The sequence below is a fragment of the Sinocyclocheilus anshuiensis genome, unplaced genomic scaffold (assembly GCF_001515605.1).
Source record: "Sinocyclocheilus anshuiensis isolate Anshui unplaced genomic scaffold, SAMN03320099.WGS_v1.1 scaffold391, whole genome shotgun sequence".
Taxonomy (NCBI): domain Eukaryota; kingdom Metazoa; phylum Chordata; class Actinopteri; order Cypriniformes; family Cyprinidae; genus Sinocyclocheilus; species Sinocyclocheilus anshuiensis.
In genome coordinates, this window is record NW_015548229.1 from 1,441,936 (window position 1) to 1,453,977 (window position 12,042).

A 12,042-nucleotide genomic window follows, 5' to 3' on the forward strand; every position below is an offset into this window, starting at 1 on the left:
CGCAGGATTGCTTGTAATAAAGATTTAAATGCAAAAGAAAAGACAGTAAAGCTGACTATTTCTGTCAGTGGTAAGTTTGTGATAACATAAGAAAAGTAGTTTAAATGTTTTGCCAATTGCTTGAGCAATTTAAAGGTGCCATAGAATGCATTGATATGTAGGAAACTTTTTCCTCGTCGAAGCAGAGACCAGGAGACTCTTGGGTATCTTCAGCAGAGTTCTTTATTGAGAACACGCTGCGTGGCGCTGCAGTCATCACATCCCCTGCACAGCTTGGAACATAACATTTATTTCCATGATCTGCTATTATCCTCGCTTGTTTCTTCACAATACCTGCAGAACTTCTGATGATTCGGCTGTGCAGGTTTAGCTGGTGGCTGGCATAGAACATGGGTGGGTATAGGCCTATTTATGCATCTGTAAGTGCAGTGTAAATGCATCAATGTCTCCTCTGAGATACATAAACTTTGTAAATACATCTAAATGCTATTTCAGATGCAGATTATAGAAATTATTTCTTATGGAAGAAAGAGTTAAAACTGAACACAATCTTGCTACTCAAGCTGTGTATGAACATTTTTTATATATATATATTTAAACAGATTCTTAAATTTGTAATCCCACAGATACAATATTTTAAATTGTTTTCTGATATCTACATATAAGGTATGTGGCTTAGGTAAGGGTAAAAAATCTCCAGAAATGGTTTTACATGTCCATTTACAACCCTAGACTTCTGATGATTCGGCTGTGCAGGTTTAGCTGGTGGCTGGCATAGAACATGGGTGGGTATATGCAAATGTTGGGTGCGTAACTATTAGTGATCCCGACTGTAACGTCACAGTCGGTGTTATGTTATGATTCGCCTACTTTTCAGTGGTCTTTTGCATGCACGAGATTTACATGAGGAGGAAACAATGGTGTTTGAGGCTCACGGTATGTCATTTCTATGTACAGAACTGTTATTATTCAACTATGCCAAGGTAAATACAGTTTTCCATTCTATGGCACCTTTAATATATAAATCTAGAAGTAAATGCAAAAGTAAAAAGCATTGAATATTGTGTTGCTTATATGTATTGTGTTTTAAACATGTCTGTGAAAGATTGTATTACTGTACTGTGTAAAAAAAAAAAAAAGAATTGCAATGCTGAAAAAGCATTTTTAGTGGCAATGTTTGGATTTGAAATCAAACTAATGGATAAATGTTGTGTTTGTGGTAAACAGCCACGGATCAGTAGCGGACTCCTGTGTGAAAGCACAGTGTGCTGATTCCCCTCGGGGGGAATTCCCCCCATTTTCAAAAATGAAATTCAGGCCCTGAATAAATGTCTAAAAATCCTTATTGGAGTATCACTATAAATAGTTATAAATGATAAAAAGAAGGCTTTAAAAAGATCGGTATCGGTGATCGGTATCGGCAGATACTGCTTTCTGTGATCGGCGATCGGTGATCGGCCTCAAAAATCCTGATCGGAGCACCCCTAAGCAACATTCTTCATATCTTTTGTGTTCAATAGAAGAAAAACACTTAAAGGTTTGGAATAACTTGGTTGAATAAATAATGACAATTAAAATTTTTGGGTGAGCTATCCCTTTAAGAAATAATTTAAGTAACTACTTCAGTGCCTCTAATAGCAACAAATGGAATTGCAAGTTCAATCATGTGACTAATTTATTTTTATTCACATTTATTCTTCTTCATTTGTCACAGTTGCCAAGCACGGTGCATCATTTTATTTGTGATGCATGGTTATTGTTTAGACTATTAGTAATAGTAAACTATGTGTAGGGTCTTTATGGCAATCATGTGTGATCTTTGGCAAATACCGTCAATCCAGCAAGCCGGTTTTCCCAGACATGACCGTTTCCTCCTTCCAACGACATTCCAGAGTGTAGTCTAGCCTAGAGGTCATGGCAGCATTCCAGACAGGGTTGACCTGCTTTTTTCCCCCTGGTTCCTGGACAGAATGCCAGGACTGTGTAAATGACTCTGCATGTTCTGTCAGATTAGCATTGCTTCAAACAGCAGTGGGAGTATTAGCTGATAAGGAAAGAGAATGTTTCTAATGCAGTTTGATGTGAGAGCGATAAATGATACGGCCTTTAAAGGGGTCATATGATGCGATTTAAAATTTTCCTTTCTCTTTGAAGTGTTACAAGCTCTTGGTGCATAAAGAAGATCTGTAAAGTTGCAAAGACTAAAGTCTCAAATCCAAAGAGATATTCTTTATAAAAGTTAAGAGTCAACCACGCCTACCTAAAACGGCTCATTCTAACACGCCCCCACATGTCTACATCACGATGTGGGAAGATTTGTATAACGTCGCCCAAATGTTCACGCAAAGAAAGAAGGTGTAACTTTTATTCTCGCTGTAGTATTGTTGTTGCCGCCGCCGCCATGTCGTGAAGACGCTGTGTGTTTCGTTGTGAAAGCGAAACTACTTTGTTTGGACTTCCAAAAGAGGAGGATGGCCCGGGGCCAGCGTGAAAGATGCTTGGGACAGTTGAGGAATTTGTCACTGCTGCACCGTCACAAAAGTGTTATCATTTGTACGTGTTTTTAAGCCTTGCTAATTAAAAAATTCTAAATTATTTTAAAGCATTCAAGCCAGACAACTACATTCAGTACTCGCACGCTGTGTTCTGTGTGTACAGTGCGCATTCTTGAGCCTGAAGGGACAAATACATACAAAGTATGTCAAAATAACCGTCTTGGCGAGTAACTTTGTAGCTTTAACAGTGATCTATATTCAATTTATACAGGGGAGTAGGGCTGTGCGATTTGGGGGAAAATATCAAATTGCGATGATTTTTTTTTTGACAGATATTGCGATTGCGATTTGATTTGCGATTTTAAATTTGCAAAGTCAAGCTTCAGCTCAATATTGTCAATAATGTGCAGCACAGTATGGGTATCATTACCCTGCTGAAAAAAAAAACTATAGAAACCATCACAAAAATTCTTATAGTTTCCATTTTATTTCAGCTGATTTCTGTTCCGGGCTTGCACACAAACTGCATTGCAATCATTCTCCAAAATGTCATTTATGTGGAAATATTACGAAGTCTGTAAACGGCCGTTAACAGAGGCCAGAGACGCTGAAGAAGAACGCAAAGAGGAGAAAATACTGTAGCAGGCAGATCAAGATCACTGTTCACGATGCGTGAAAAATTGATAGAAAATCCTGAATATTGAATTTGGGTTTTATATGAATGTATCTCTGTGGGGAACTGACTATCTTCAGAAAAGTTTTTAGATGGTATTTTCTTTTCATCTTGTCTCTGTATTATGCATGCTAAAGTATTTTTTTTCTTTGCTAGAGTACATCCAAAGATAAAACAACCTCATGCTCAACAGCTTATTTGTTTATTTTTGGATATCTTGTTTCCTTCTGAAATCTTTTATATCATAGAAATAAAATGTGTTGTGAATGCAGCAACATGTTGACTTCAACCTCGGGTTGCTCTAGGGAGATCATCCCTGTAATAAGTGTTCTATAAGTTGCTTTGGATAAATGCATGTGCATGTCCTGGATCAGCCAGACCAACAGACGCTCAATATATTCAATGATTTGATGATCCAGGGCTTGTGGATTTGGGCTTTACGCTGAGTTGTGTGTCTGTAGAATAGGGCTGGGCGATATGTCAAAAATATCTTATCGATAATCGCCTTTAAAAATATCGCGATATCCGATAATATCGTCTACCTCCACCTACACCCCAACTCCACCACGCCCCGCCCCCACCAAAACAACATTGCTGACATGCACCATAAACACACACCATGTTCAGTTTGGTCTTAATTATTGCCACAAAGTTTGGTTTTACTTTTCTTAGTTTGTGCTTAAACTAACAGAAAACATTAGCTTTGCTGTTATTTTGGTGTTGCTAATAATTTCCACTCTGTTCTTATCAAATTTGTGTTTGAAATGCATTTAGTTTTGTGAGGAGAACTGTTGAGTAAAAATAATAGAACCCAATTTTAAGTTCACCATGGTTAAGTTGGACATTCTGGCAGTGATTGTAAGAATGATAAATGCATGTTGATGTCATATAATAATGTATTTAATAAAATATGCCTATTTTCCGATGTTTCTCCTTTTTGGCATTATCGCCTATGTAGACATTTCATGATGGTAAGTTTAATTTCCTTAATTATAACAATTGCAGCGTTGTTTTTAAACTTGTAGTCAAGCTATAATTTTTTTTTTTTTCCTTTCTGGTAGCTTACTAGTTCGCAGGTTTTTTTTTTTTTGCCCGTTTTTAATGAAATAAAAATAACTGCTTTATTTAGAAGCAGGGTAAATAAAATTTCATTTTTGTATTGTAATTTTTATAATTTTTATTTAAACAAAATACAACGCCCACAAAATAATATTCAGTGTTGGGCTGCCGACTCTCCGAACGAGTGCATGTTGAGGGGCGAGCTGAGATATAGTAGGCTACTTTAATGTCTTCAGCCGTTTGCAACACAACTTTATAGTTTTGTTGCAAATGAATTAAGAATTTATAGTGCTATATATCAGCTTAATTAAACAATTGTTTTGTATACGGTATAAAAAAAAAATAAAAAATATTGCACTGAAATGTGCGCTGATAGTGCGTATTTTAATTATACCTGTCATGTTTATGGTTTTTCATCATTATGCAGTCTGTTTAAATAAATATTCAGAAACACATGCAGTGCTACTTTTAGTATTTTTTTCTGTTTAACTTTTATTAAACTGCAGATCAAAATAGAATAGGCCTATACCCTAAATAAGGATAAATTATATTGGAACGCATCTGCAAAATAATCGCATACACAGATGCACGTTGCCTTTACAGTAGTCAGCGCCAAATGTGATTCAGTCAAGATCAGTGAGGGATTTTCTTTTCTTTCGTTCTTTAAATTAACATTAATGACTGGCGGCAGTAGCTGCTGTCAATGCACGGATCCAATACACCCTTGTTTTCTTTCTCAGCTCTTTGCCTCAGTCCAGTGTTCGCGTATATAAGAGGTGGCTTTTGTGCGTGCGTTTTGTGTGTGGGTGCAGCACAGAAAACAGCGCGCGAGTGCAGAAGTGAGTTCTATTTCGTCGTCTTAGCTGAATCTTTTGAATTCACAATAAAAGCGAATACAGAAATCGAGAAGCAGAATCTAAATGTAATTTTAGTCATTTGATTCCTGACCTTATACATCTGATCTGATTTCCGAAATTGGAATAGCTTTTCGATGCCCAACCCTCCTACTAAATTATTTCATTCTTGCATGCAAAAAGACCTGTATGGTGACTATGGGGCTATGTAAAATATTTTTTACAACTTACTAGGTTTATAATTTGTAATTTTTTTCCGATAATGTTGATAATCGTCTGTTACCTGACTGTTGACATCGACATCGCGATACTTACGAGACATCGTCGATATATGGTAATATCGTCATATCGCCCAGCCCTACTGTAAAAGTAATGATGTTAAGGCTGGGCGGTGTGACATTGTGTACCATGCAGTGATAGCGATGTGTCAGTCAGTAGGGAGATTCTTGAGTTTATACTACAATATTATTTTTAAAAAGTGTATTGAGTTGCAGACTGGAACTTCTAGTTTGTATTAGAGGTCGACCAATGTATCGGTTTTGCCTATTAATTGGCACCGATAGTTGATTGCTGGAACTATCGGCTATCAGCTAAAATTCATGCTGGTAGTTTTTCCGGGTTGCGTCTGTTGCTGGAGTGGTTGAGAAGCTCCGCTGTCATTATACAGTACAAGAGCGAGAGTGGCCTCTAGAGGCAGAATCACTGACACCTCTGGCTGTTTGTTTTGACACTTCAGATGCAAATGTAAAACATTGACAACTAAATTGTGTGTACACATTATACTGTAGTGCATGTTTTCATATCATTACTAAGTAATTCATTTGTTGACTAGATGCTGCATTAGTGGAGAAAGGACAGCAGTATGTTTGCTATCAAGGCTGAGAGGACGCAAACATTAGCCGTACCTCAAAAGGTTAAAACAATGTGACCAAAACACACGCAAGTCTGACACATATGCTTAATGTCACGATTGTTACTATCTATTTGCATTAGTTTATATTCAGCTGGTCACATTACTGCATTTTTTAGCCAGCAAAGTTGCAAATTTAAAGCTGTGACTTGAGAAAGCAAACTGATATGTTCATTTAGCCCACAGAAACCCTGCTGCGCCACAGAGCGCCATTCACACAGTTTTTCATTACATTACATAAATAGTTGTCCCAAATCATTGTTAATGTACACAATGACTTTACCCTAGGCTGTAAAATTGTGTATTGTGCATTTTTCAGCGAAACATCCATCTTTCTGTGGCTCTAATAGAGAGCTATAATAATGATTGCGCTTTTCTCTTTTGCTCTGTTTTTTGTTTAAACATCAAACTCCTCTCATTGAAGTGAACTTTTGCCCATTTGGTGATTAAATAAACCGTTTTAGACCGCCGCTTGAACTGAACGCGACGCGTCCGGTGTGTGTGATCCCTGTGTGTGGGGGCATCGATATTATTAATATGCGGGGCATTGAAATTGCTTTTGAATGCTCGCTCACTTTTTACTTTCGAGATACGTAATCACACATACTCTGTATATTACGGAGCGGCAGTACTTGCCACACAAGATTTTTGTCAGTGGTGCTCAGGATCTGCAAATCATTCGCCATTGTCCTATCAGTCATTTCTCCTTACTCTGTTTATGTGGTAATTGCAATTTTATGTACTGTAATGTAACTGGCTACTGCTAGCAAGCGGCTAACCATATCCCTTTAGTGGCTCCGTAGAACACGTTATTCGTTTTCTGTGAATTCCGATTCACTATTCAAGCACATTCCTAATAATGTGAACCTGTTTTTCCACTGTTGTCAGACTTCAGTCATTCAAAACAAATCAAATAAGATAAATAGTCGTATTCCCAAATCATTTGACCTAAATATTTAAGTGAAGTAATTAATTTAATTTAATATTTCAGTAATTTAACAAATTCATGTGTTGACGTAGAGACACAAAAACGTGTGATATTTAAAAATAATAATAATGTTTGAGAAGTACAAAATATGATGGTCTAAATTCCTAATTCAGGTTTTGACCACAAGAGATCTTAGTTGGAGACACTTGGAGGTGGTTGTTTTTCTTTCAGAGCTTTGTGTGTGTGTGTGTGAGAGATCGTTTTGTTTTCTCTCCCTTCATCTGTTTGTAATTATGATCCTCTGAGGTCAGTGACGGGGTCACCCTCGGCGGGGGGAGCATTTGCAATCCGAAGGTTATTCAGAGGACTGTGCCAAAGGAAGTCTGGCTTTTGTCTGCTGATAATTGCCTCCTTGCGTAAGACCTTTCAGTGAGGGCTTGCAGCTGAGTCATTTAAGACGAGGTTTGTGTGTGTTTGTGTGTGTGAGAGAGAGAGAGAGAGCGCGTTTGGACTCATAATTAACTATTGAAAGTTCGTTTCTAACAATGGCTGGCAAGAACACAATGTTAATATGCATTAAAGTAAATAGACCTTTTTTTGCTTTCTTATTGCTATTACATCACCGACTTTATCTCCTGAGTTTCTTCGAGCTCCTCTGGTGAAATGCTTTCAGGCTATCATGTGTAATGTTTTTAATTTCCTTTAATTTAATCAGAAACACAGTCTAAATGTTATTTGTGTAGGCTATTTTACTTTTACTTTAATTAGAAGTAGGCCAACAGCGCCCCCTACAGATTAAAACTCCTTACCGAATGGGCATTAGGACCCGGGGGAGGCTGCCGCTGCACGTGCTATTACTGTTTACTCTATCATACACCGAATGCGTCATTCTGTACGTGCTTTCACAGATTAAATGCAGTGATCCAAACAGTCATCTACTCGTCATTCAGACAAAACTTTGCTTCAAGAATGAGCCACACTGCTGACGTGATCTAATCACTAGCACACCCTGAGCACGTGTGAGTTAACGCATTCCTCTTATCGGCAAGACATATCGGCATAATTTTTCATATCGGGCCGATGCCTATATTTACATTTAAAGCCATTATTGGCCGATTCCGATATCAGTCCGATAATATCATGCATCCCTAGCTTGTATATATTTTAAATGGATAGTTCACCCAGAAATGAGAATTGTTCCAACTTGTTCCAAACCTGTATCTTTCTTTCTTCTCTTAGGCACAAAATATATTTTGAAGAATACTGGTAACCAAACAGTTGCTGATAGCCATTGACTTGCATAGTATATTTTCCATACTATGGAAGTAAATGGCTACTGGCAACTGTTTGTTTCCCAACATTCTTTAAAATGTCTTTTGTGTTCAGCAGAAGAAAGAAACTGTGAGGGTGAGTAAATTACAAGATTTTAATTTTTGGGTGAACTATCCTTTTAAGACTCACATTTTGTGGTTCAGCATGATTCATACTTTGTGTATGGAAATGTTTACTGAAACGTGTGTCTCTTTCTTTATGGTTGCCATAGGAACACCATCTCCAGAGAGCGATTTCTGCCCAGCAGGTGTACGGAGAGAAGAGGGATAACATGGTGATTCCCGTCCCAGAGGCCGAGAGCAACATCACCTACTATGATTCGCTCTACCCCGGAGATTTCAGGATGCCAAAGCAGCTCATTCACATACAGCGTGAGTGCACGGATCTTATTGAGGGAGTTTTTCTTTAAAGGTCCTACATTGTCAAAACTGAAATTTCCTGGCTTTTTTCATGATAACTGAGGTCTAGGGGCTATTTAACTACCATATAAGTTTCAAAACAGTCAGTCCACAGTAAAATGCACACCGCCTGCATAAAGCATCCTTATGTAGCCGAATCTTCGCTGGTTTGAATGGGCAGCCTCCAGTTTCCCCTTTGTTTTGCTGCCTCCAGCTAGCGCTGTGACGTCAGCTGACCCTAGTTACCTGTGGTTGGTCTGGCCGTGCGTCACTCAGAAAACAACAGGCCAATCAGAAGAGAGGCTCATGAATATTAATTAGACAGGCCAAAATCGACCTGTTCTCAGCAGAGCTCCTGAGAGAGGAGCTGTAAAAATATATTGAGATGGTTTTTGGTACTTATACCGCAAATATATATTCTTCAGATATATATTCAAAACCTAAAATCAAACTCCAGAAAGGTGTAAAATATGTGACCTTTAATGAAGCAGTGTATTAGGTAGGATTGCAATGAGGGACAGGTATCGCAGTCTTTGAATGAAAGTGGTTGAAGCCTTTGTTACCGACATCTGTCCGCCAATTCCTGAACAGCAGGTGTTTTGTGTTGTTTTTTGTTCTTCGTGACTGTTTCTGGATTGCAGGCTGCACCATCTGCCACGTCCTATACGTTTGGGGGCTTTCACTTCGTCTGCTTGTTGAGATGTCCCCAGAATGCCCCTTTCCTTTATAGGTTGTGTTTATTTGAGTGCATGGACCATTCTGTGCATATTTTTGAGCATCATCTGCCAATGGCAGGTGATTTGAGAAGTTACAGGCCGTAAATATTTCTTACTGGCTATTGAACTATATTCTGCATCATTTATTATAAAAATTTGTTTTTGTTCACATGACAGTGGAATTACTAAATGTCGATGAGTCAGTCTCCATTTCTCGGTTGAGGTTTAAGACTTGAATCTCATGATTTTGTTCCTTGTTTTTGCTTTTGTGGCTTAAAGGGGTCATATGATGCGATTTCAAGTTTTCCTTTCTCTTTGGAGTGTTACAAGCTGTTCGTGAATAGATAAGATCCCTAAAGTTGCAAGGTCTCAAACCCAAAGAGATATTCTTTATAAAAGTTAAGACTCGTCCACGCCCTCCTAAAACGCCTCGTTTAAACACGCCCCCGCATGTCTACATCACTGTGAGGGAAGATTTGCATAACACCGCCCAAATGTTCACGCAAAGAAAGAAGGCGTAACTTTGATTCTCGCTGTAGTATTGTTGCCGCTGCCATGTCGTGGAGACGCTGTGTGTTTCGTTGTGAAAGCGAAACTACTTTGTTTGGTCTTCCAAAAGAAGACACAACTAGAAATCAGTGGTTAAGTTTTATTTACAACACTGTTCCGGAACAGTTCAAACCAAATATTCAGATTTGTGCAACGCATTTTACGGAGGACGAGGACTGTTTCCTGGGAGAGTAGACTACAATGTCGGTGTTCTGACAAATAATGCGGACTCCCAGCCTGTAAGTACGTTTTCATTTCATTTTGCCACTGACGATTCAAACGCGAGTTTTGAGCAGTGTAGAGTAGCGCTTGTTGTTTGTCGTTTCTCCGATCGCAAATGCAGACATGGTTTTATGTTTACGTGGCGTGATGCAACGCAACTCGTAAAAAGATAGTATAAGTCAGGGTTCCTCAATTAGTTTTCGACAAGGGCCGAATTCTGCCAACAATACCAAGCCAAGGGCCACTGACCTGTGTGTGTGTGTGTGTGTGTGTGTGTGTATATAATTGTTGTTATTATTACAATTATTATATTGTTGCTTTTGTTAAAATAATCACAAGATGGTCACAAGGTGAATATTCAGATTTTTCCCCAGCAGTCTGTTTTATTCAAACAATTATGAACCTTTTTGCATTTAGATGCAGAAGAACTTTGCCTGTTGAATATTAAAAACAAATGAACAAACAAAAAATCTGGATCTCCATGCAAATAAACTGTTCCTGCTCATTCCCAGACTGAATCACTTCTCTCCACTTTCCCTAATTGCAGATTCAATTATTAGATTTGTCATTATTAATATTGTTATGCTTAGATTTTTTTGGGGGGGATCAAACTGTAACACAGTGTGTCCCAACCAGACACGACACGATAAAAAGTATCTTTTCCTTGTAGTTTTTGTCCTAACCACCCGCGACAGCGACACCTGACAATAAGCAACATGGGATTCTATTTTAGGAACGGTTTTTATTTTCTGCGACGTCACAGCAGGAACAACATACAAAATATGACAGTGATAATCTCAGGTAATGATTATGTGCTTTATTCAATGTTAAAAGTGTCTAATGTGAGTTTGAATATTATTTTGCGTTATCTTTATAGCCATAGTGAAAGCAACAATAGATATTTTACCTCAGATCTTGAAAATAAATTAAAGCAAACTTGTACGTTAAAACTGTGAACTCCCTGCGAACCAACACGTGTATTCCATAACAAAGATATCAGTCACTCACTCACTCACTCACTCACTCAAAACTGTTCAGTCCATTCACATTTGAATCATCTATTTTCCGTGTCCACTTTTCTTTTCTACACACTCGCCATGTTTTTGCTGTCACATCGTATCTACATTGGACGCGGCAAAGCATTGCAAATCATTTGAACGTTGTGTCAGTACGTTATAAATAGAACGAGTCAGCAGTTTACTGTCTGGGATTTCTCGTGTCGTGCCACATCCAAGACCGCATCACTGATTATAACACGGGACACAGCATCACAATATGGTAAGGGGCGTAACATTTCCGTCACACGCTTGAGGAATTCGGCCAATCACAACGCTGGCCATATCAGAGCACACCTCGCTTTTCAGACCATCACTTGTGGATGCACGTTCACGACAGTACCATGACGCGAGCGTGTGGCAGTGCCGGCGCTGACCCAGATCCGGCGTGATGACGTCATTACGCTGGATCTGGGTCAGCGCCGCCATGGTACTGTCGTGAACGTGCGTCCACAAGTGACGCAGTAGAGACAAAAATGTGGAATAAAGTTGTTACTTTTGTTTTCTTTGCGCAAAAAAGTATTCTCGTAGCTTCGTAACTTTACAGTTGAAGCACTGATGTCACACGGACTACTCTTGTCGATCATCTTGGTACTTTTCTGGACCTTGAACAACGTGGTAGTTACTTGGGGTGGAACGGTTCGCGGAAAAAAATCGAACCGTACTGTCCTCCACACACGGTTCGGCACGCGCTAGGACCGCGGTTCAACTTAAATCTGACAACGCATCTGTAACATGGTTTGCTATAAATAATCCGTAAAACAAACAGGGTTCGGCTAATATATGTTTCTGCTGATGGATGCGCATTCTGGCTTCCCAATACATTACTACAACAGCGATTGGGGGGAAAA

General features: G+C 38.8%; 1 protein-coding gene across 2 annotated transcripts in view; it reads left to right on the forward strand.

Annotated features, from left to right (window-relative positions):
- Positions 1–12,042, forward strand: part of LOC107654560 (enhancer of polycomb homolog 1-like) — a 43,181-nt gene that overhangs the window by 10,915 nt on the left and 20,224 nt on the right. For both annotated transcript variants that reach the window (XM_016441692.1, XM_016441691.1), the window contains exon 2: positions 8,463–8,622. In XM_016441692.1, coding sequence (XP_016297178.1) covers positions 8,523–8,622 — 100 coding nt within the window. In that variant the 5' untranslated portion in view covers positions 8,463–8,522. The remainder of the gene's footprint in view (positions 1–8,462; positions 8,623–12,042) is intronic.